General features: G+C 48.1%; 1 protein-coding gene across 2 annotated transcripts in view; it reads right to left on the reverse strand.

The window, feature by feature from the left end:
* Positions 1–10,726: 10,726 nt before the first annotated feature.
* Positions 10,727–26,264, reverse strand: part of ASTN1 (astrotactin 1) — a 301,517-nt gene continuing 285,979 nt past the window's right edge. For both annotated transcript variants that reach the window (XM_042925143.1, XM_042925145.1), the window contains exons 22-23: positions 17,527–17,710; positions 10,727–13,669 (exon numbers count right to left, since the gene is read on the reverse strand). In XM_042925143.1, coding sequence (XP_042781077.1) covers positions 13,432–13,669; positions 17,527–17,710 — 422 coding nt within the window. In that variant the 3' untranslated portion in view covers positions 10,727–13,431. The remainder of the gene's footprint in view (positions 13,670–17,526; positions 17,711–26,264) is intronic.

Here is a 26,264-nt window from a genome sequence, read left to right on the forward strand (position 1 = left end):
GCCATCCCCTTTCCTGTGGAACTCTCACCTGTCCTCCTCCTTCCCACTGGCCTTGCTCTCCCCCTGGCTGCCATCGCCTCCTCAACAGACCACAGTGATGTTCCCAGGCAAGTTCCCCTCTCCTGCCTCTTACCCCCAACCCACTGGCACGTGGGGTCCACGTCATTCCTCAGCTCCCATCAGGTCACCGATGCCTCAGTGCAGTTATGTCATAGACGCCGCATGTCCTTCCTGGTCAAACTGGTGTCAAGATGGCCGGCACACTGCACTGACTTCTCACTGTTTCTGATCCAGGGCTCCCTCCCTCCCATTGAAGAGTAATGTCTCTGTGGCCCCAGAACCTCATGCTTGTGCTTGTCCTGTTCCCTACCCTGGACTGCCTTCCCTCTGCCTCCTCGTGCCTCAAACTTCATTTCCTCAGTCCTTTCTGCCATTCTCCAACTTCACGAAGCTTTTCTTCATTCCCCTCTTTGATGAGATGTATTGAATCCATGAACCCTTCCTGTCCTCTCTTACAAGAGTCAATCTAGTTGACTGGTGTCCTGTTAGCTGTGTTCTTGTCCTTTCCCCCCAGATCAAACTCTTTGAAGGCAAGTGAACTCAGCGGCACTAGGTCATTTGATGACTCCTGTAAGAAGGAGAAAACAGCACGCTTTCATCTGAGTGAAAGCCAACCAGCATCAGAGACCATGGCTTGAAAAAGGTAGGCCAGGCCTGATTTCTGGCCCTGGGATCAAGCAACCATGAGCAGGACACAAGGTCACATCTCTCCACGGTGGTCCTGGAAGCACTATCTTACTCAGGTTGGAATCTCTGGCACTGCCTTGCACAGTGCCCCGCCTGAATAAAGCCTTGGAATTTGCTAGACTAAGTTCAACCCTGATTTTTATGGATGTGAGGCTCGAAAGAAGGATGCTGTGTTTGGGGTTGGTGGTGGGTGGGTGGGTGGGCCCGTGGCCCCTTGAAATTTATGCTTTGATTGGTTCTTTAACAATAGCCCAAAAAGTGATGGTGAGAGCAGGGCAACACAGAAGATTGTGGATTGTGAGAGCAGAGTACCAAAACGACTCATTTTCAAGTTGACTGTTGAACTCAGGGTTCGTCAGTCAGTTTTCTGTTGAGGCCTGCTTTAGCCCAGCTAACAGATATGCACATTTCAGTCTTAGATGTGTAGTCCACAAGGATTGGGAAGAAGCAGTAACTGCTGATCAAGCAAGAGAGAGAATCTAAGAGGCTACCAGGCAGATGAAATTTAATGATCTTGATCAAGTTACTTAATGGATGGAGACTCAATTTTCCCATCTTTAAAATGGAATGATAATTTTCAACTTAAAGAATTTTCATGCAGAATTTACTATAATGAACATAAAGTACATGCCATGGAATTAGCATTTTATATCATATATGTTTGTTGTAAGTATTGTTACTCAAGGTAAACAGAAGTGTCCCTGATACAGAAGAGACCAGAAGAAGCAGAATATTGAGGATGATGATTGGTGATTGGCTGGCTTTTGAGTTTCCACGCACTTTCTGGCCCAGGATGTGAGTTTTTCTAAAGGGCTGCTTGATATTGTGCGCCCTCTCTCTCTCTCTCTCTCACACACACACACACACACACACGTGTGTGCATGCGTGCAATTAAGTGTTCTATGAACCTTTGGCTAGGTTTTAAATTTAATTTCATTTAAAGCTATGCTGTGCGCCAGTTTGAGGCCTCAGATTAAATAGTTAGAATGTGACCCCAATTCCAAGTATTAAAGGAAGGAAAATTTTTTTTTTAAAAAACGATGTCAGCAAGACAATGTAATTTATCCATGATTTCAGAGGGTAATGCTAATGCCAGAGCATGTCCCAGAGCTCTGCTTGGGAAGCATGCTCATTAAATGAGCAATCTGTCTCCACCCATAATAATTTTAGAGTTAGACAATTTACCTTCATGCAATAAAGAGGGCCCCAGGCAATGCTCATGGCTTGGGGAGAGTAGCAAGTTTCCCTCTAGATATAAATGAAGCTCCCAGAGGTACGAAGGCATCGTGTATTTCAACCCCTTGACTCTCTCAAAGTACATTCCAGGTACTTACATATTCATGCTAGCTCTTTCAAAGAGTATAGACTTCCGAATCAAGGCTTAGAATGGGCTCTCAGCTCATGGAGAACTTAGATAGAAGACTGAACCGTTCAAGGCTCATTTGCAAAGTGGGGGATGAGTTTATATTGCAGAGTTGTTGTGCACATTCAATTGGGTAACATTTGTAACCCTTGAGAGCGCTTGGCACGCAAAGTGTGCTCCATGTGAATTCCTTTCTCAAAGCATAAAATCTTGACCTGAGATGAAGTGGAGTGATGTTGAGCAAGTTAGTGGCTTGAGACTCAGTTTTCCCATCTGTAAAATGGAACCATAGTTCCCAACTTAAAGAAGTTTTATGCAGACTAACTATAGTGAACGTAAAGTATGTACCACAGAGCCAGTTTACCTGGAGTGCAGTAAATAATTATTAATAATCAACATTTGCTAATGAATGAATTTCCTTCTTTACCAATGAAGTGTCAAATATCACCCTATTAACATTTCAGATACACTTAAAATATCACCACTTATTTCCAGTCTCCACTCCTGCTATATTTTGCGTGGGAAAAGACTTGAATTTGGAGAAGGGAAGAGTTGAGTCTTGCAAGACCTGGGGGTGAAAGCAAGGGCACAATTACCAACTGCCAATTCTGGCAATATTCATTTTCCAGGCTTTAGCGGGCCTTCCAGGCCTTCTTTCCCATAGACAACTTGGCCGGCCAGCCATTGAGCCCACGGTCACATTCTTACCAGGTTTGTTTGTTTCTTTGTTTTCACGAATCTCTTTGCTAGCAAAAGCCTCATCTAACCCCTGGGCCTTGGACACAAGACCCTGCCTTGACCTCAAGCTTTCACATATTCTGAATCCACTCCTCGTGTCCTGCTGGCCTCACCCCGTCACTGCCTTTGTGGTCTCGTCTCTTCTGCTTCCGCATCTCTCCAGACTTGCCCCTTCATCCCACTGTCACCCACATTCCCGTTGCCCACCCGTGCCAAGACCCCGTCTTCTGTTTGATCAGACCGAGGGTTTCGAGATCCCAGGTCCGTGTCCCCGGTGAGAACACCACTTTGGAAGAGGAGGGCAGGCGGCAACAGGAGTGAACGTTTGCAGGGAAGAACTCTCAGAGTGCCTGCTCATACCCTGAAGCATGTCAGCCTCAGAGTTTTGGGGGAAAGAAAACAATTTGTCGATCAAGTTGCTTTTGGCTCTCTGTGGAGTTTTCCAAATTTCTTCTGGAAGGCCCCCATTCTGTGGCTGGGGGTAGGAAAACCCACACCTGGGAGGCCTGCTTTGTCTTTTCCATGCCTGTCTTCATCCTGAGCATTCCTGAGAGGTACCGGCCGTCCGTGCTGGTGGCCTGGCCCCGGGCTCTGTGGGGAGGAACGCGGCGTTCCTCCAGGCCGGTGGCCTCAGACATTCCAGCGGCTGCTCCAGGCCGGTGGCACTTCATGAAGTCCTGGACCACACCCTCTCTTTGGAGTGTTTGCTGGTGTTGCCATGGCAACCAAACACCCTTCCTTTATGTCACCCCCCTCCCATTCCAGTCAGCTCCGTCACCAACACCTCCGTCACGGGCCTCCTCACATCCCTCCCCAGTTGCCCAGGGACACAGAGCCTAGAGGGTGAGGATCAAGACCTCTTCCCCTGGCTGATACCCTGGAGTGAGACGGCTTGGAGGGTCCAGGGGGCTGACTGGCCTTTTCAGTCAGACCTTGGTGTAGACACAGCAGATGACATGGTGGAGCCAGAGTGCCGTGGAACGCTTCCATTCTGTCACTGTGTAGACACCGAGTAGCTGAATGGTCTGAGAACACCACCAGGCTAGAGAGTGGGGATGAGACCTACGCCTTATACCAGTTAGATCAAAACCCCGTGGGCTCAGAGGGGAGTTCAGGGAGGAGTCCCACTTCCATGAATGCCAACAAACTCGTGTCACAAGGAGCCTTGAAAGCGCACAGGTCCTGTGCCACCGTCATGCCTTCTCCGCGGCAGGCACTGACTCCGTGCCAGTGACCCCGGGGGAAGAGGCACGATCGGACGTGTAAAGGTTGCCGTGTCTGCTGTGCTGGACGCAAGAAACACCGCAACCCCCTCATCGGCAAACCAAAACAAGACAATAGATCAAAGAATGGTCAAATTTTGCTGCTAGTTCAGTTCGCTCACCGTGGTGACCTAAGACAGATTCCAGGTTCCAGGGGAGACGGAAAGTGGCTCAAGCAAGCCACACGGCAGCATGTGGTTAAAAAAAAAAAAAAGACACACTGTGAGGGGCGCGTGGGCGGCAGCCTGCTTGGGATTCTTTCTCCCTTTCTGTGTCTCTCTCTCTCAAAATAAATAAATAGACATTAAAAAAAAAACAAAAACAAAAAAACAACAACCCAAAGATGCATTATGGCTCGCATACTTAGCTGCTGTGTGGCCTTGGGCAAATTACTTACGACCTCTGAGTTTCCTCTGAGTTCAATGTAGACAGTCACAGCATCTGTGCATAGGGTTCTCATTGGGGTGATTACACAAGAGAAGCCATGCCAAGGCGCTCAGACAGTGCTTGGGACATAATAAGCAATAAACACACGTTACTTACTGTTAAAAACAAGAGCCTCTTGGGGCACCTGGGTGGCTCAGTTAAGCATCCAACTCCTGGTTTTGGCTCAGGTCATGATCTCACGGTTTGTGGGCTTGAACCCCGCACTGGGCTCTGCATTGACAGAATGGAGCCTGCTTGGGATTCTCCCTCTCTTCCTCTCTCTCTGCCCCTTCCCCGCTCACTGTCTCTGTCTCTCAAAATTAAGTAAACCTAAAAAAACAACAACAGCCTCTTTAGCAACAAAAGAAATCTCACTAAACAGGATAAACCCTCTTAGAGGATTTCGAAGATACGAAAGGATCTTTTGTCACATAAAAAAGAATGCATAAATATGAACTTAGAACATGTTTTCTTGCTACCCTATGTTGTCGATGTTATCAAGAGAAAGCTACTGATAACATCAGGAACAAATCTGGCTCTATTTTAGTGTCCAAGGGGCACAGAAGAGGGCCAGGGAGCACCCCTGTTGATGCTTACGAGGTGTGTTCCAGGCATTGTGCTAAGTGCTTTCAAAAGCATCCTCTCCTGCAAGCCTCAGGCTGCCTGTGTGGTTATTTAGCTACTGTGTCTCAGCTCAAACCCACCCTTTTGTATCCTGCTTTGCAATGCTGCTTTTGGAAAACTGCAAACATGGCTTCCTTTTTGTCTGTCAGTTCCATGTTAGGTTTTGTCCACAGGGGGCAGGAGAGGAGACTGGAAGGAAGGTGGAGGGAGACGGGATTGGTTCCTTCCTGTCTGCTTGCTGTTTGTGTCTATGCCATCCTACCAGTGGCTTTTCACCGTTATGGTCTCCATTATCTACATGTGCTCGAGGAACCTGCCTCATTATGTTCCCACAAGAACCTTCCAGCACTGGGCAAAGAACCTCTCCTCCTCGGGGGCATCCAGCTTCTGTTAAACCAACTTCCCCTCTTTTTCTTCTAGCCCAAGGGTAGGGGCTGCTTCCTACAGTCATTATTAGTACCTCTGTGCTATTTTGGGGTTTCAAATATTTTCGCTTTTCTGATCCTCCAGTATCTTTTAAACAAATCCCTATATTAAATTCTCCCTGTTGAAATCTTAACTGAATCCTAACTGATACACTGCTCAAGTGGCAGAAACAGATGAAGACTTTGAAATCCTTCGTTTTATGCCACCTAACATACCAAATTAACACCATTAAGACTATCTTAAAATACAGATTTAGAAATGAAAATGGCCGTTCAGAAAACATAAGTAAAATGCTGTGAAATTGATTATGTAGTAATGGGGCCAGAAGGCCTCAGAAATGTGGTTTTTGTTCTCACTCTATTTCCATTATCAGTGCACAATGAACCTGTATTCACTTTTGGACGTATCATAATTTATATACGATATATGATGCATACATCATAGATTTTCCTAAATAGTCCCGATTTCAGATAGTCTGTGCCAATTCTGCTTCGGCTAATTAGGGTGAACAAAAGAATGGCACACATCTTACTATTCACCATTTCCATACCCACGCGAGGCACTGATCATGGATCTCATCACTCTCTCTGGCTAGATACAGATGCATCCTCAGAATTCTTTTCAAATCACAGGCAGCCACTACCACTTGGCCAAATTTAGCACTCAAGTAGAAACCTATTCTCCAGCCCTGTAATCAATCTTAGGGTTCATAGAAATTTTACTTTTAGCATCAAAATTTCATCTTCCAGATCATCACCCTGAAGAGCTACAACATTCCTGTGCCAAATGATATATATGTAATAATTTTTAGTTTGAAGTATATATTAAGACCCAGTCAGGAAACGGCACACATTTTAGGTAATGCAACAGAGGAAGTTCCAATTAGAAAGGTTTTGGAATAAAAGAAAGGGCATATAGAGAATTGTGGGGAAACCCAAAGATGAGCAGCAGGAAGCAGCTCGTACTTTGAGAAGATGAGATAGTGCTGCCGAAGCCCAGGAGGTGGCGCCACCGGAAGGGAGTTGTAATCACGGCAGAGCCGGAGGAGTTCCGAGACCAGATAGGCAGCTGGAATCATGAGGGAGATGCTAGAGACACTATCCAAGTCAGAGAGGGAGAGGTACCCTGGCTTGCTCCCTCCTCCTGTCCTCCAGTCTTCCCCCAAGCGCCTCCATTGTCCTGGACCCCCTCCAAGTGCCTCTATTATCCCACTGGACTGGAAGCCTATTGACATGAGAGTCTGGGAAATGTAGTTTATGATAGAGTCATCTCTATGTGACACGGAGCAGAGCAGCGGAAGGTTGGAAAAGGGATCTGAGGACAGACAGTTGGCTTTTGAGGACTGGAGGCATTACCATGTTATACTCAATAGTCACCAGGACAAATGCAGTGAGGGCATGTCCAATCTAGCCTTACTCTTGGGCACATCCTGCGCACATCCTGCGACATCACCAGGGCGTGGTGTGAGGTGGTTTCGTCTCTAAGCCGGTAGGTCTCAGAGCACTGTCTGACCCATGGGGCAGCAAGAGCCTCAGGGTCACTTGACATCTGAATCCTTCTAAACAAAGGAAGTTGTTCCCAACCGTTAAGCACAGAACATAGCTGAGGTTCTCCTACCCGGAAAGGTTGTAAGGGATCAGTTACACCCGATTCACAGCGCTGTGTCAACAGGCATATTCATAAACTCTAACAAAGGGCACTTTTGGTGAAACAAGATGTCAAAACCTGCCCATTCTTACAGGAATCAATCCGATTATAGCCTACACTGCAAAGTCCCAGAACAAGGAGGAATTTTTTTTTTTTTTCCCTCACTTTGGAAAAGTGCAGACATGAGCCAAGTCCTGGAGTCCCACATATATCCAGAGAAATTGTCAGCCATCCTACAGAACGCTGAGGTTTCATTTGACGCTAAACTGCTCGTTAATTGGCACAATAAATTAGGCACTGTTGACGGGAGGAGGGTTGGAGGCTGCGAGTTATCAAAATCAGAGCTGGGCCTGAATCAACAAGCCAAAGGATGCTGCCCTGAAGGGCAGAAGGTTTTTGTTCCCCAAGTTCTCTCTCAGATATCGGGTGTCACCATGCACGTATGTGCAACACAGAGACCAGGCCAAAGAACCACTAAAGCCCGATACAGGGCTATGCCGAACAGACAGAGCAGGAGTCACAATTTTTTAGCTCTGCATTACAGTCATATGACAGACAACACACCAAGCCGAGACCAAATAAACAAAAAGAGACAATGTGCTTCGTTTGCACTCTGAGCTGTTTTCTTAACGGTAGTGCTTAAGTTTGCACTGATCCAGCCACTTTCTCTCCTACTGCCTGAGATAGGGTAACAGGCCAGTGACCTGGAAAAATCTCAATGGGAGGAGTTTTTCCCTTTCTAGGAAACACAGTGAGAAACAAACTCCTAGGAGGCAGTGGCAGTATGGTTTCACGGTGAGAGTCAGACACCTGTGGTTGAAATGCCTGTACTTGCCCTTGGCTGTGACCTTGGGCACGTCGTATCAAGTCTCTGACACTCTGCTTTCCGCTTAAGAGTAGTCATTTCACAAGACTCCCGTGAAGACTGAAGACTATTTTGCAGTGAAGCGTTTAGCACAAGTGCCTGGCACGCATTAGGTGTGGGATATGCACATCACATCCGGGAAGTTCCAAATGCAAAGGGACAGAGAAATACTGTCGTTGGAAGAAACCCTTCCCTTCCAATAGTTCTTTTAGATTCCAAATTGCCTTCTCCTTTCTCTTTCTTTCTTTTGCTGGCCCTGGAGCACTCATCCCCGCCCCTCAACCCAGGGTTTCCATGTAAGTTTCTGAGGTTCACCTGCTCAGATGTATTGGGATGAAGTGGCCATCTTTCTTTTTGCTCTCCTCTGTCGGAGCAAAGACTCAGCATGTTATGCATACATAGCCCAACCCGCACTTTCTACACTTTCTACTACACTTTCCTCTCCTTTTTGTGGTGAGTTCATGCCTAGGGGAGGGCGACCTCGATGCTCCGTCACTGGCTGGCTGGAATAGGTTGTTTTTGGCCACTGATCCGATCCCCTTTATTTAACAGACCCCCTTCGTGGCTTAAAACAATAACTGTTTTATTATGTTGCATAATTCTGGGGTCAGGAATTCAGGCAAGGCTTGGCAGGGTGATTCTTCTCTTCCTTGTGACATTGATAGAAGTTGCTGGGTGGTATGCAGCTGGCAGAGAGACTCATCTTGAGGGTCTAAGACAGCTTCAGTCACGTGTCTGTGCCTCAGCAGGAATGTCTAGAAGGCTGGCTCAGCTGGAGCCCTGGATCACAGTGCTTACACGTGACTCTCCAGCATGGTGGCCTCAAATTTCTTATGCGGTGGCTCAGAGCTCCAAAGGCAAGAGTTCCAGAGAAGGAGGCAGAAGCCCCAGGGCCTTTTATGACTCAGGCTGGGAAGTTACAGCATTATTTCCATTGTAATCTATTGGTTAAAACAGTCAACCTGCCCAGCTTCAACGGGAGAGTCCGTAGAACACACGTCTAGGGGGAGGGTTTCGAACAATTTGTGGCCATGTGTGAAAACTGCCACAGTCTTCACCTCCAGGTAGTTCCTGCTTGTATGGGGGAAACTGCTCTCATCACTACTTTGTGAGAGGGCCTACTAAGTGTGCAGACACTTAACGTCTGTTTTTTGGGGATAATGGGTGGCAGGAGAGAGAACATCTATTTAAAGTTACGTGGTAGAGAGGGAAAAAAAGTGGTTGAGTGCTTGGGCTGAGCACCATGAAGCATTTCATCCCGCTACCCTACCCCAAATGCCTCTATAGAGTCACAAGACAGGCAAGTATCAGGGAGGGCCTTTTGCAACATTGGCCTTAAACACCCAAAGGTAAGTTTAGTGACTCCCACCATCCTGCACTTCTCTCTCATGGTTCTCTTCACCCCGGTAACGATGGACTCAATGTCTGGCTTTCCCCATAAGCTGCCAGGTTCTGCGATGAAGAAGCAGCTTGTCTAACTCAGCAGCACACGCTGGGCACCGGGCATCATGTGTGAGATAGGGTAGATACTCAGTAAATACGTTTCATTGGCTAATTATCTGGATGGTGCTAGAAAAGATGAGAATCACTACTGCCTAACGACACGTTTATAATTGGCTGTGAGGTGTTTAACTTTTTGTTTTGGTTAGGATGGCGGGCTGTAAGGCACCTGAGGTGTAACGTCCGAAACTGGAGCGGTTCCCCGGTGGGTCCCCCCAGATCACTCTGACTGTTGACGGACACAAGGTAACATCCACACACCTGACACTTACTAACAGCTTTGTTTATTATTTAGTTGATTATTCCATTTTTTATAACCGTACAATAATTCTCTTTGAAACAATACTGTTATACCTGAAGTTGGTCACATGATATCCATTCTTCCTTCTATCGTAGTCAAGTGGGTTTTTTCCACACTCAGTGTTTTAATAGAACATCTGAATCTCAAGAAGTGTGCTTAACCAAAAATAATGAATGGACTGAACTCCATGGAAGATGACTGCATACTCAGTTAAAGGTCTAATGCTATTATGGTGGGTCATGTATGTTTAAGGGGAAACGCCAGGGTCTCAGGGGGAGCCCAGAGCCGGGGGAGGGTTGGCGGGTATAAGTGACTCCTTAAGACCTGTTTGTCAGCTTGGAAATTTGAGGTTTAATACTGGTCTGGTACCATCACCCTTTTTAGTCAGGATGGGTTCCTCCAGGCACGCTTTGGGAAAGGTCACCAGGGCATGATCAACAGTGTTTTCCCAGGAGCCAAGATCCTGCAGTTAAATCCTAAGAGGAAGTTAGAATCCTGCCCCACTCATGTTGGCCTTCCTTGTAACTTGAAAGTGGGTGATGGGACCCAGCCATAGCATCTGTGTGTCTAGTGTGTGTTTAATGTATGTGGATAGTGCGTGTGTGTGCGTGTGTGTGTAATGTAGGTGTGTATAGTGTATGTGCATATAGTATGTGTGTGTAGTATACATAGTGTGTGTATATATGATGTGTGTGTTATGTATGTGTAGCCTATTGTGTGTGCATAATGCACGTGTGTGCAACATATATGTGTTGAGTGTGTGTGTATATATATGTGTGTGTTATGCATATGTGTGTGTATTGTGTGTGCATAATGCATGTGTGTGATGTATATGTGTTGAGTGCATGTGTATAGTGTATGTGTATATGCGTGTATGATGTATGGGTATGTATAACTTTTGCACGTAGTGCATGTGTATAGTGTGTTGTGTGTGTAACGCGTGTGTGTGTGCTCTATGTACGTCTCGTGTGTGTGTGTAAATGTATGTGTGATGAGTGTGGTACGTGTGTGTGATGTACGGGTGTGCAGGGCGTGTGGTGTGTGTGTGTGGAGGTGTGTGTGCGAGCACACGTACCGCGAGGAGGGCAAAAGGGGACACGGAAGGAGGAAGAGAGTCATGGAGAAGGAAGGGATGAAGGAGGCAGGGTGGGGCCCGAGAGGAAGACGAGAAATCAGATCCAAAGCTGGAGGGACCTGGGGGAGGAGGAGGGGAGACTGGGAGAGAATGAGCCTCCTTATTTTAATAAACAGAAGAGGGGGGTCAAAGAAGTGTGACCCTGACGCCACTTGCCGTCCTCCCTCCTCAGCCCGTTGGCTCACGGGGCCAGGAAGTCAGCGCAGCCCTGGCGGCCCCCACCACGCTGCACAGACCCCGTGTTCCGGGCGGACTTGAACAGAGGGGGTAAGATGGCCTGTCTCTCAGCCTCGCCCACCGGTTGGGGACCAGCTGCCTGTGGCACTGTCCTCCCTGGCGGAGGTCAGTGATGTCCCTTTAGGCATCCCACCTGCAGCCCTGCACTGCCCATGAGCGGGAGGGCCGACTTTTCTGCTGGCCTCGGCTCCGGAAGTGGAGGAATTTCTGAGGCAGGTACCTTCCAGAATTCGAGACAAATCTTTCAGTCTTTTTACGGGAAGACGCAGGGCGGGCTGTGAGCCCTCCCGAACCCGCAGCCTCACCCCAGGCCCCGCCGCCAGACCCCGGGGGAAGCTCGCTCCGCAGACTCCTCGGTCCCCAGGGGTGCTCCGGTGGCTGAGTTCAGGGTGCACCGTGGGCACATCTGTCCCAGGCAGGTGTGGCAAAGGGAAAGCTCTCTGGGCGGGTCCCTGTGGAGCTTAGAGAAGGGACAGCTGCATGCCACAGGCAAACTGGCCTGTTCCTGTCGGGGCCCAGGCAGCGGTAAAGGAGGCATCTGGGGCAAACCGCCTAATGGGGTTCCTCTCTTTGCCTGGGGTTCCTCATCACTGAAACAGAGGCGAGAACAGCACCTCCTTGGTGGTGGGGGCGGGAGGCTGTCCTGAGGATTCAGGGATGTACGAAGTGCTCAGAGCAGCTCTGACACACGGTAAGCACGAACGGGATCTGTCATCATTATTTGGAAAAAATCCAGGAGAGTTCCATATCGTCCTGCATCTCTTTCCTGACCTTTCTCTTGTGTTTCCAAATGAGGAGCCCCGGTCAAAGGCAGGGTGACTGGAAGTGTGTGTCGAGGCCTCTGAGGTGTGTGGGCCACATGGCCCTCAAAGCTCTTACGGAAAGGCTGGCTCTCCTTTTAACTGGGCCACCACTTATATCTGTGGCTATCACACTAGGGTCATGGGACGGAGCCAAGGGCCCGGCCTCTACTTGCCTACACAGAACCTCGGCTACTCCCGGCAGCTGGATGGGAGGTGAAAACAGTGATATTCTCCTGTGGATGGCCATCCAGAGAAAGGATCTGCAAAACTAGCAACATAATTAGGCAAATTTAGCAAGGGAGAAATGGACATTAGTTGCGTGTGTGTGTGTGTGTGTGTGTGTGTGATCAGTAAGAGCTTTAGTTCACCGAAACACTGACATGGAGGTATCAGCCCTTCCTGGACCAGAGTGGGTGTCGGTCAGGCCTTCTCTGCCCAGGGTTAAGTGACTCTGACACTAAAGAGAATCCAGGCGTGCGACGTACATATGTGGTCTGGAGAAGTTCATCCTGGAGACACAGTTTTTTAGAATAATCAACTCTACTTCTTTTCTAGAATATGACTGCTAACTAGTCTCCCAGGCAGAATGTTTCGAAGGTGCATTTGACAGGTAGCATTTTGTCGCCTCTTAAAGATCGTATTGTCTTAAGGAGAGGCAGAGATCCACCAGAAGGAGATTTCATTCTAATCCTGTCTTAGAACGGGTGAGGATCTAAAAAATCCCGAAGGCCTGCTGGGACCCATGTTGGAGGCTCAGTTCACCTGAGAGGTGTGAAACAAGCAATAAGAAGGCGTGGGGGAAACCATGAGACCCGCACAGAGGCCACCCTCCCAATTTCCTGTGGTCTTTGTGAGCAGAGCTTAGGCTCCCAGAGTGAGATGCTTCCTGAGGAACGCTTGAGGCCAGGGCCCGAGGCCAGTCTAGCAACTCTCTGACCTCATCTCTGTCCCCAGCTAACGGACTCAGGGACTCAGTGAGCACAGGGTGCCTCGACCTGATAGACCTTTCATGGGAAGCATGGCAGAACTCTTGAGCATTTTGATGAACCTCACGGGAAAAAAAAAATTAAATGAAACAAATCAACTGTAAAACAAGCCCCAAAGTAATCCCCTACAGAGAAATACTGCACGAAGCTGCCGGATGGCAGCTGTACCGACCATGCAGATGGAGAATGTCATACCAAAGAAGTTCCACCGGGAGCAAGGATCAGTTTCTCCCTGGTTTAGCTATTGCCTCTCCCTGGTTTAGAGGTTTTAATGTTCCATTAAAAAATATTAAAAATCCACAAACCAACCCAGATGTTCCTCTCCTCTCTCCTGCTTCGTTTCGGCAGCCACACCATCTGGCTTCATGGCGCTAGATGTCTTTGCTGTCCCCATAGTCGTTGTAAGGGACGCTCAGGGTCTGCTCCTCGCACGTCTTCCTGAGGTCCCGGCTGAGCTCTGACCAGTCAAGTCCGTAGGGCTTGATCTCACTGTAGCGGCAGCCCAGGTACTTCAGGGAGCCACGTCGCAAGCTTATCTTGGGTTCCTGAAGGAGGCCATTGCACCAACTGCTGAGATCGCCTAGCTGGGAAAGGATGAGGCCAGCTTTCCTATGGATCAAGCGTGGAGGATACTACTATTAGTGTGAGACTTCGTTATTTCTTTTAAAGCCTTATTTGCTTTTGAGAGAGTGTGAGCAGGGGAGGGACAGAGAAAGAGGGGGGCAGAGGATCTGAAGTGGGATCCACGCCGACAGCAGCGAGAAAGACACGGGGCTCGAACTCACGAACCTCGAGATCTTGACCTGAGCTGAAGTCGGACGCTCAATCGGCTGAGCCACCCAGGCAGCCCTAGAGTGAGACTTTTCAACTCCAAGAGGGCACAGCCTAGTATGTTCTACCTGCTGGTCTAGCATGGGCACTTAGAACAGGGGTCTTCCATAAATATCTGTCAAGCAACTGGTTGGATGGACGGATGGGCGGATCGAAGAACAGTCTGGCCGTGCCAAGTGGGACAGGCACCAAAACAAAAGAGAGAAACAAAATGCCATGAGGGAAAATAAAGAAGAGAAAATAACTGATATTTTAGTGGGAATTTATGCCCTTTGAAAATCATAGAGTTGGCAGTTTTGAAAGACAAATCAAATCCGTTTTCTTTACAGCCAGCAATTTACCGTCATCAAATGACAAATAATGCATGTGAGTGAGTATTTGCCTTTTCCAGGCTATTTCAGAACTAAGCAGAAACAGCTGATATACTGAACTTTAGAGGATATCAGTGTAATGAATTATGCCCGTATGGAGGTAGTGGCAGTGAACTAAGGGCCAAGACAGCAATGCCCTCAGGGCACACTGATGCAGGGCCATTCTTGGGGGAAATGCAGACTCACGGTGGCACACGTGACCTAATTAGCCTTCAGGTGAGCTCATGCTCCATTCCGCCTTCTATCTGGGAAGGCCAGGAGGCCATGGCCATTGCGCCCCAATCAAGAGAGAGAGGAACAGGAGGGGACGAGAGGGCACCTGAGCTGCTGCAGATCGCCAGTAGAGAGAGAAAGGAACAGAGGAGAGTGAGGCTGCCCCAAGTTCACGCACACTGGAGTGCAGTGATCCCTCTGGGCCAACACCAGAGCCTGGGGGCCTCCATGAGCAGCCTCGGGGAAGCAGCCCCACAGTCCATCTCACTGGAGTACAGCCTTCTTCCCTGGGCCCATTTACAGTGTCAGAGAGAGGGGCTGCCTGACAGCCAGCTGTCAGACTCACCGCCTCTCTGGGCCCTTAGAAGCAGCGACGGAGTAACGTTTCCCTCACTCAGCTGTGTTCCTCTCATTCTACAAAGGCCTGAGTGCTCAGAGACCCACGGCATTTCTCATTTGAAAGAGCTCGTGGGAGGCTGTAAAATGCCGTCGTGAAAAGCTCAGTGAACAGCACCCCTTGCAGGATTTATCAGCGGCTAAGCTAACTTCTCATGTGAAGAACCACTCTTTTCTAATCCAATCAACAATTCTTTCCAGAAGATGGAAGTTTCTGCATTCCGTTCAGGATGACCTTTCAGAGAACAATAGCCACATTCATTTCATTTCTCCCCTCCTGTCTGGCTGTGACTACCACCGGGGGCGATCTCATTGCGTTCCCGGGAGGCCATGCTGAGAGGCACAGAGATGATGCTGGAAGAAAGGTGTGGAGATTCAGCAGCACGGTCAAGGGGCTGAGAGAGGGTGAGGTCATCGGAGGGCAGTGGTATTTTCTCCGATGTCAGTGGTGGGTCAGAGGAAGTCAGACACTCCTCCTGCCGCAGAAATAGCATCTGATGCAGACCGTCTCTCCTCTGCCTCTCAGCCTCTGCAGTTTAGCCACACAGGCTTCCAGAAGTCGTCATCAACAGGGACTTTGGTGGCCCTTCCTCTTAATCTACCCCACTACATGTCATTAGTTGTTGACAAATTCTTGGAAGGTGAGAACAACCAATGTCGTTCTCAAAGTATTTCAACCCGCAAGTCAATCTGGAGGCCTCCGTGAAAGTTAAGGGAACAGACTTATCTGCTCACAGGAAGTATGTAGCCCACAGACCCTCTTCTGTTCACTCTCAAGACGAGCTCCAAAGTGGGCCGATGCATCTCAAGGCACAGCGCTCTTCCCTTCCTGTGGTTCTCCCTGAGATCCGTGACACTGGAAAGTAAAACTTGATTTCCACAAGCTAATGAAATTACACAGTGTTTTCTAATATATAGCCTTGAGAAACCAGCATCACACATGGAAGGGTCTCCAGGGAGGAGAGTCTGCGAAGAGAGTGTCAGGTCAGCAGCACGCCCTGCTTTACAGGGGGATCCACGATTCTTCCCCTGCTCCCTTTCTTTATTAACCAATTTTCCTCCCGACTCTTGAGGTACAAGAGAGAAATTTTAAGAGAAATCCTAATGCCCTTGGAAATCAAGATGATATATGCAATGTTAGTGCTATTCAAATTGTGACATTTATGTTCCCTAACCAAGAACTGTATATATACACTCAATAAATGTCAGGAGGGAGGAAAGGGAGAAGGAAGGAGGGGGGAGCAGAAAGAAGGGAGGGAGCAGAGCGAGAGGGGGAAGGGAGGTGGGGGGAGAGAGGTGAAGAGAGGGGATAATATTAGGTATACGTAATAATAAGGGCAGGTGTAATAATGTATAGACCGGAGGGGACATATCTTAATGTGTATCTTCTCTCTAACCCAGGGTTTGCTTTTTACCGAAACTGAGACAAAACAAATGAAAAGCCCCTTATGTATTTCCCTCTGTGACATAGCTCTGGCATCTGTTTGCCCAAGAACCACCAGTCTCTATAAACTGCAGGAAATAATTTATGAAATGCAGAAAAGACTCTTCCTAAACTTACACTTCAAATCACTGTATTTTGGAAGATACTCCTAAACTTCCTCCTTCTTTCAAAAGTAAGAATGCAGGAGGGAATGTCCTGAACAATGGTCTTCTACGAGAGTTTATAATTTCAGGTCACAAGAAGCACTCTGACACTGGGCCTCCCTCCAGTTCGCTCAGAGGTCAGATGGGTGGGACAACTTCTGGGTGATACTTTCGTGCAGCCTATTGGCAGGAGTGCAAGGATTCTTCAAGTGCTAGAGGATTCCATTGTGTTGATTGTCTTCATTTTCTTTCCTTCTTTTTTTTTTTTCTTAGTCCTTGGCTCTCCCCTTTTTTCTTTATGAACTCCTAACTAATTCAAGGACATACAGGTGCCAACATTCCATGTGAAAAGCCTCTTACACCGTCTATCTGAACATTCCAGTGCTTCTGCTGAAATCTGTTTTTCTTGGAATATATAGCCATGATGTAGAAACAAAATGAAGTTAGTATCTGCACACATCGTCCCCATTTGTCTCTTTCTAAGAATGTTATCTGAGTTGTATAACCTATAAGCAGTAGGGACTGAGTATTGAAAAGTTGCAGCTTCAGGGCCAGGGAAACACTATATTGTCCTAACTTTGGCCAAGATAGCTGTCAAGGTGGGTACTGACCACCACGCTGTCTTTCAAAAGAATGTGCAGTTGAGCTGAAAATACGCCTATGCAATGCATATTGCATAAGCAAAGTTCATATGCAATAAATATGTTTGGATAACCCCTTCAATAAAATTCCTAATTTTCTTTCACAAGACTAGGCTTCTGGCTCCTACTGTGTTTTAGCATTTGGAATGCCATGTCAGCGTGAAAAAGAGGTGGGTAAAACAGGTCAAGGGCAAAGATTTTTTTTAGAGTTCAAGAAATGTATTCATGACTCGGCTGCTTAAATACAGCTTATCCAAAACTAATCTATATGAACTGGGCTGTGTAAAAGCACAGAACTTCCTTCTACAAGCAACTAAGCTCACCCAGGAAATCTCTGTGAATTCGTGGATTCAGTATTATGGTGTAGGAGGTACCAAATTTCAAAGAGCTGAGGTCTTTATGAGAGACAATGAAGTTTATTAGTTACCTGGGGCCCAGTTCGTCCTCACACCGCCAGGTGAATTCTCCAAAACTCTCATAGTGCTGGTTGTAGTGGTAGAGGACTCGGTGTAGGGTTGGAGAACCCAGATCCAGGAGGGTGTTATAGGCCGTCTGTTGCTCCTTCCCACTGGTGTAGCCATTGAAGAGATTGTAGATCTTATCTGCTATCTCTGAGGAGGACAACAAAGGTAAATAAATAAGATTTTTAACGTTTGTGTATACACGTGCAACATATGAGTGTGCACGTGTATGTAGATGTGTGTAATACATATCCGTGTGTGTGTGTGTGTGAGAGAGAGAGAGAGAGAAAGAGAGAGAGAGAGATGTTGCTTAAATACCAAACCTGGAGGCTGGAGACAGGGGTTTGAGTAACTCACTTTATCTCTGCCCCATTGTTTGTAGCTCTCTTTTCTATAAAATGAAAACCTTCAAATGGAATATTGCTGAGGTCAATTTCAGTTAGAACAGTCTCTGTCTTTGCCCATGTTTCCTGAAAATACAGTGCCTGAGGCAAAAGACTTCAGATTAATACTTTATTGGCAAGTGCAATCCCAGGGAAGCTGGAAGGAGGGAGGAAGGAAATGAAGCGAGAAAGGGGGCTGAGTGACTCTAAGGGAAGTGTGCTAAGGGAGCAGGTGGTAGGTTTTGCAGGACAGGATATATGAAGCTACCAGAGCCCCACCAGTCTGTCCCAGGAGAATGGAAGCCTTTACCCCCAGCTCCCATCTGTGAATGGTCTGCAGGGACTTCTCACATTTGCCTTCATGAGCCATTAGCTCTCCCGCGCTTCTGGCTTGCATATGCTTGGGTACCAAGTGGGTCCTGCAAAAGCTACTGGGAATCCCTGGGTGGCAGGGGGTACAGATTTGGCTCAGGGATGAAGTGAGGTAGTCAGGCGATGCCAGGGCAGCGTGAAGAACCCAGAGCGGTGAATGGTCGCAATTTCTAAGGCAACCTTGGCCCCACGATTAGGATTTCAGGAACACCAAGCCTTTGCAAGCCCACCCCCCCGACCAGATATGAAAACACGTTTGCAGATCTGTGATGACACAGAAATTGAATCCAATACATCCTGCAGCTCCAAATGAGTAATCCTTCGGTTTAATTTAGAACTCTTATATTTCTCCTCCAAGGCATACATTGCTAAGACTGAACTTGGTGATGTGGCAAAGTGGCAATGAATTTGTATAGCCTTGGCATTTTTCCTATGGAGCTCCAAGCACTTTATCATTAAATGTTTTCGTATTAAACCTGTCAGAAGGGAGATTTGTTCACATTTCCTTCCTAAACAGCTGGGAACTGAGATCTGGAGAGCAGGACTGTGTCTCAGATCCAATGTTAAATCTGAGGATGAAGAAACTAAGTCTACAGGTTTCTGAGACAGAACTTTGCCCACTCGACCTCCTGTTAGCCAAAAGGCATAGCAACCTGATTCGCTGTCACAACTCCAAGTGAACTCAGGGACTGTTGGTAATGACAGTCATTGTTGTAGGAGTTTTATGGGTTGGAAGGAAGAAAATTTCTACTCCTACTCTGTCCAGACATTGCAATGATTTCCTTACTTTTCTATCTTGCCCATCGCCTATGAGGACGGGGGCCAGAGCTTCTTCCATGTCCTGAGTGCCCAGCACAGGGCCAAACAACATAGTAGTTAAAGAACATCTTAGCTAAAAGAATAGAACTCATGATCTATCCAGTGATATTTCTCTATCCCACGCTCTACCAATCCTTTAGCAATCAAACTCTGATGGCCAGCACCTTAACTGCATTAAAAATAACTTCAGTCCAGAAATCCACTGAGATATTCAGGATTTTTAAATTCTCAGGTTGTTAAAATAGGATCAAGAGGTAAAGTGGACAGTGACTTAGAATATAACGAGTACCTCTAGTTACTTATTAATGGTCTCTCGATTGTCAAGAAATTTACGTATATAAACTCTCATCCTCACACCATCACTGCAAGATGGACACGAATGTCTGTATCCTACACACGAGGACATTCGGAGAGAGGCCAGGTCACCCACCCAAGGTCACATAGCCAGTGTGGGCTGGAGTCAAGATTTAAAACCATGTCTGTCCTCCGTTACTCTTTGGCACTAATGCTCAGGGGATTGGAGTGTTTCACCAATTTGAGACACAGGAGGCAGAATCCTGGTGGATGCACATCTGAGGTGACTGTTTCTAGTAGACCCATAGGTGGCCCCTAAGTGTCGAGAAAGAGGGACTCCCAGTAAGTATGCAGGGAGCCTGTCATTTCTGGAGCCGAGAGAGACAGGAGCAGAGAGACCAGTCTAAGAGCCGTATTGTTTGCAGTGAGAGGAGGGGAATGTGTACTGAGAGAAGAAAGACCAGGGGAGGAAGAATGTGGGCAATCAGACCAGAGCCCAGATAGGGAGGGCTGGGGTTCTGTTTATTGATGCCTCTCTGTTCTTATTTCTGGTGATGGGAAATAGCATCCCTGGCCCCAGGCCCTGGTTATGACTGTCTCCGCAGAGGAACGGAGATGGCTGAGAAGGTGTTTTCGGGTGTATTTACTATTCTCATAACACAACAGTAATATCCAACTAGAGAAGGCTGATGCTTTCCATTAGCAGCAGCACATATGCCCGAGGCCAGGTGGGAGACGCCCGGATGCCACCATAAATCTCCTAAAACCAAGATAATCTAACTCCAGGGTGTGCTTACAAGCCTACATCAGTAAGCGCGATGCTATATTCAGAGGGATCTATATGCTAGGTTCCTGGCGCGTGAGTATTTCTGGTTCCTCCTATTTCCACGGACGAAATTTAGAGATGTTATTTCATTAACTTTCATAGCATCTCAAGAAGTCATTAACTCAAAGAATGGAAAAGAATACAAAGTATTTTTAGTTATCATTTTACCCAGCTTTCAGCTTCACAGAAGTCTTGGGCTATCCAAAACAGGGATATGTCCTTCCTCTCTTTAAAATGCATGGTGTTCAGGAATACTTAAAATGCAGGTGGAGGGATGGCAGGGAGTCTACAGACATAACTCATCACAAAAAATCAGGATGAGTTACTAGTTCTTAAAAGGGAAACGATACCTCTTAGGGAGCAGAATAAACCAACAGGGCTGGGACTTAAGCCCTCAGACACAGAGGATGGTTAAGAACAGGCACCGTGGCATATAGCATCATATGAAGGTGAGTTCCACCACACTAGCTGTGTGGCCTTGGACAAATTACTTAACCTCTCTGGGTCCTAGTTGACTTTTCTGTTCTCTGACGGTGAATAATATACACCTTCCGAGATTATTGCGGGACTAAGTGGTGTTAAACATAAAGCCTTTCTTCAGCACAATGTCTGGACACAGTAAGCATACATGTATTCATCCATTCAATACAATCACCATGTACTTGGTATTTTTCTAGGCACTCAGGCTACATCAGGGAGAAACTGACAGAAGTCCTCACCCTTGAGGCGCTACGGTCCAGTGGTAGGAGGCATTTAGGGGAGCAACAACCATAGCAAGTACAATAGAGTCTGTAAAAAAGTGGGAGAGAGTCAAGAGGAAGAAGGAAGAATGGGGGAGCTGTGTGGGGCCCTGAGATTTTTCAACACGTGGCCATGATAGGTCTTATTTTTTTAAATTTTTTTTAACGTTTATTTATTTTTGAGAAACACAGAGAGACAGAGAACGAGCAGGGGAGGAACAGAAAGAGAGGGAGACACAGAATCTGAAGCAGGCTCCAGGCTCTGAGCTGTCAGCACAGAGCCTGACACAGGGCTCAAACCCACGAACCACGAGATCATGACCTGAGCCAAAGTCAGTTGCTCAACTGACTGAGCCACCCAGGCGCCTCCCCCACCATGATAGGTCTTATTGAAAAGATGACCCTGGAGCCAGGACCTGGAGGTCTTGGGAGGGGATGAGCTGCAGGGAGACGTGGGGAAGAGCATGCCAGGGAGAGGCAAGCCAGCACAGAGCTCCTAGGCTATGGCGGGCAGCATATCTGAAAACAGCAAATAAGCCACCATGTTTGGAGTAAGATGAGTGAGAGTCGAATGATGGTGGATGTTATTTTATTATTATTATTTACTATTATGATTATTACTGGTTCATCACTAGATCAAGCTTTTCCCAATGCCATGAGAGAGATACTGAAACACAGGAGTCCAAGAGACTGTGGGAAATAGTCTTATTTGAATGAGGGGGGGATTCCTGGGGCAGAAGTGAACTTTCTTTTACCCCAGCAGTGGCTGCTCTTTTTTTTTTGTTTATTTACTTTTGAGAAAGAGAGAGAGAGAGAGAGAGAGAGAGAGACAGAGAGAGACAGAGATTGAGCACTAGGGCGTGAGAGCAGGGGAGGGGCAGAGTGGGACAGAGGATCCAAAGCAGGCTCCACGCTGACAGCAGAGAACCTGATGTGGGGCTCGAACTCACCAACTGCAAGATCATGACCTGGGCTAAAGTCGGACGTTTGACCCACTGAGCCACTCAGGCATCCCAGTGGCTGCTCTTTTTACTATGAAATAAATAAGAATCTTGGAAGCATCTATACCTCCTAATGGCTTCCTTGCTGCTATAACGAAAGTTCCTTGAATGGAGGTCCTAAGGCACCATTGTCATGAGTCCCTGGGTCTGTCTGGCCCCACAATGAAGTAACTGATCACAGAATTCTATATGAAAACATGAGGGCAAGGAACCCCACCTGGCTTCTATCTTTGTCCTTCTTGGCACTGTCCACACCGCCCGCCCCCACCCTCCAGCCTCTGTCCCCTTCCCCTGCAGCCTCTCACCTCCCCCGGCTGCTCTGTGCTGCCTTCACACCCGTGATTCTCAGCCCTGGGAATAAAATTTGATTCTCCACCTGGAAGTCCTGTGAAAAACACAGATTAATGGTTTCTCTGGAGTTCCTGATTCGGTAGGTCTCAGATGGAACCTGAGAATTTGCCTTTCTAGCAGGTTCCAAGGTGAGGCTGCTGCTATTGGTCTGATCACACTTTGAGAACCACTACTATAGACAAATTAATTCTCTCAAGGGTTTCCTTGCTTCCTCTGGGACCGGCAATATGGCAAATAGCTCTCCCTTTCCCCTTGACCTTGGCAAACGCTCCTAATGTCCCTGTGTTGGCAGAAACCTGCCTGAAGCATTCTCCCACACAGAGGAATCCTCCCATGCCCCCAGAGAAGGGCAGCCTCTCAGCCTCTCATGAGTACTTGCAAACAATTTACTGCTCTCTCTGTACATACATAAATGTCCCTCCACCTTAAAAACTCACCTGCCTCTTCCTATTTCCCCCTGCTTATTTCCTGACCATTCTTCCACGAAAGAATCTGGCATCTAATTCATCTTTTCCACCTCATTTCTCATCACCATTTAGGGCAACTTCACTGTCGACATGAAAGTCCTCTTTAAGACTAGATCCCCCAGCCATCAGGAGTCAATTATCCTGTCTGAGACCTTCTCCAGCTTTGTCCCAGTAAATCCCAGGATCACATACTGTCAACACAACCTCCTTTCAAACTTCCTGTACTTCTTCCTGCCGTCAAATCTGTCCTTCAGTGATGGAAACCACCGCTCACTTCAGGCATCGGCTCTGACTGCCTCCTTCTCTACCTGGCACCATCCACATGGCCCATGGCCTGTGCCCTCAGCCGGCTTGCTCCATCCTTTGTCTCTTCTCTGTCTTCACACAGGCTCCTGGGATCTGCTGGGGGGACAGTCACAAGCCACTGAGCTAGGTGGTTCTGCTCGTGCTCCGTTGGCATTCTCAACACACCCCTGCCCAGCCCTTCTCACAACATATGACGCCTAGCATGACCTCTTTCTCTCCTGTCCCACATCCAAGCCATCGGCAGATCCTCTTGGTCCTACCATCAAAATAACTTAGGACCGGCCCACTCGGCACCACGGCCCTCGCAAGCGTCCCCTCTCCTCTGTCACTGCCACAGCCTTGGCTCCCCACTTCTATCTCGGACCTGCTCTCTGGAGTCCACTCTCAGCACAGCAGATGAATGCTCCCGGACAATGTGAAGTCCAATCACGTCCCTCTTCCGCTTGAAGGGCTCCATTGCTTCCCTTCCGAATCCCAGGTTGAATGCTCAGCCCTGCACTGGGGCCCCACGGGATCTGCCCCACCGTCCCTCTGAACTCCTCTTTGCCCTCTCTCCTCCCCATCCCTCTCCACCATGGGGGCCTCCTTCCACATCTTTAAACACACCAAGCATCTCTCTCGTGCTGCTCCTCCTTCTGCAATGATTTTCCCCCAGTATCAGCGTGTATTCTTCTCCACCCTCTTCCCAAACCATGCCAGTTAAGATTCTGCCCTCAGCTTGGAGACCAGGCTGGTCTTATCATGGACACTAGCTCGTTCCTCCCGGGAAGGGTGCTTTCAGGAGAACATGACGAGAAACTCACTGGCTCAGTGGCTTTAGTGTCATGATGTGATAAAATTCTTCATAGGAAAAGTGTGCGTACAAGGAATAGAGAGAGTCTAGCTTCCTGCTGGGTAATTAGGAGCCGAGGTCATGCTCCGGGTCACTTAAAAGGTAATTCCCATTTGTTACGAGATTTAAACTCAGACCCAAGTGAGTTATATTTATGACCACCATCTGGGTTTGAAGGAGGCAAAGCATATGGTTTTTCGGTACAGCTGCTAGAACTGTATTAATTTGTGAGGATCCCCTCAATTAGTCCAGGCCATTAATCTGCACGTTTGCCCCCTACAGGACCCCCTTTTGGCTGAAGAGTAAAAGCACCTGGTGACGCTGTGTCATTCTCTCAGCAATAAATTGACTCTCCTGCTCCCAGCTGGTCTGCTGGGCTTCCAGACACTCTGCTCTGTCAGGGAGCCCAAGGGGGCAGCCGCACGTCTTGATTCACTTTGGGGGCTGAATTAACCCAAAGGAGCCCCACAGAGAAGTGGAAGAGTGGTCTCTCCCAGGCCAGCTCTCTACGTTGGCCATTCTTTGGTCCAGTGTCGTGGTCTGTCCATCTGTTCCCGCAGGTAGCACTGTGCTACAAATCTCCTACCTGCTGATCCCGCCCCTGATGCCCCACCAGCCTGCGGCCTCTTCCGCAGGCAAGTCCGAGGGGCCTACTTCTGCCGGCAGAGACATCAGCAAATTTTCCAAAACAGAAATAACTGGGGCACCTTCCCACAACCTGCTCCCCTCTGGCTTGGAGTAAGAAATCAACAGATGATGACATAAGGGGGCCACCGGTCCTGTCCAGATAGCCTCTCATTGCAACCCCAGACTCTGGTTTCATCATTTAGGGATTTCGAGACCTTCCAAAGTCATTTGGTCCATACGCTATCAGCCAGGCAGCGCTCACTCTGGAGAGAAGCGTCCCAGTGGATTCTCATAGTTCTAAAAAGGGGGATCCCCCCCCCTCCGCCACCTAACTTGAACACTCTGCTTAAAATGTAGGTCTTTTATTCATTCAAAGACAGGTTTTCACTCTTTTACACAATGACCTTCTAAATATCTAATTTAACATTATAGGCAAAGTGGGAACTGATGTCAAATAATGGGGGTCTGAGTGCCGAGGCTGTTAGCTGCTCACTTTGTGACCCTGGTCAGCTGTTCACTCGGCTCCGAATCTCAATTTCTGCACCCATAAAATGGGGGCAATCCATTCAGTAAATGCTTACCGGGTCCCTATCGGAAAGCAGACTCCGCATGGTTAGCGGCGGCATTTCTGTAGTCACGGAGACTTTGAGGCTGGAATTCTAAGCTGAGCCAGTTTCATCCAGAGAAATGTTGTGGCCAAGCAATTTGCTCATACCCTTTACATCACCTCATTTGGGCTCCTGACTCCAGTTGTATCAGGTTGGCCATGAGGGGCGCCATCTTAGAATGTATGTTCCCTAACATTTACTGCACCGTTTCTACGGGATGGGCACGAGAAAAAGACTTAAAGTAAATTCACTCATTTGATTCTTATTAGACTCTTATCAGGTAGGGTAGTCTTATCCCTTCCCCCATTTTATAGATCAGTAAACGGAGACATGAGGTGAGGTCAGCTGCTCAAGGTCAAGTAGCCAGCAGATCAGGAATCTGAACCTGGATGGTCTGACTCCAGAGCCTAAATTTTCCTGTCACCAGTCGGTCACCATGCTGCCTTCCTTCGAAGCGTTAGGGACGTGACAGCGAGCCAACAAACCAGATTCCACTCTAGCAGAACTCACTGTCCAGTGAGAGATACTGGGCCCGTGAGGATACTAACAAACGGAGATGAATGTTCCGAAGGAAAGTAACGCGGTGCTGCAGAACCTCCAGCAGTGCCTGTCCTGAGGAAGGGACACCGGATCCCAAATCTGCAGGTGGAAGGGAATTAATCAGTTCGCTCAGGGCTGGGGGTGGAGAGCACTGGAGGCAACGAGACTGGCGGCGGGAGCGGAAATGGCGTGGGGGACCTGAGAAAGGTGGTGAGGCAGAGACGCAGAGATTGATGGGGAGAGGGGACAGGAAGAGGCTGGCAAAGTGGGCCAGGGTCGCCTCAATCAGGTCCCGTGTGTCTGGTGAGTATTTTGATCTCTGTCACGAGAGGCATGGCAATCCTTGAAGAGTTTTAAGAAGGGGCCCGAGCAGGGGCAGATCGCTGTGTGGAAAATAACCGCGCTCTTCACAGGCCACACGTGTTCAGTGAGGTGGTAACTGCGAGGATCCTTCCAGGAGCTGTGAGGGCTACCGCGCCAGTGGTTCCAGTTAACGTAGGTCTGGGGCGCTCCTCCCCGTGTGTTTTCACATCACTGT

The sequence above is a fragment of the Panthera leo genome, chromosome F3 (genome assembly GCF_018350215.1).
Source record: "Panthera leo isolate Ple1 chromosome F3, P.leo_Ple1_pat1.1, whole genome shotgun sequence".
Lineage (NCBI taxonomy): Eukaryota > Metazoa > Chordata > Mammalia > Carnivora > Felidae > Panthera > Panthera leo.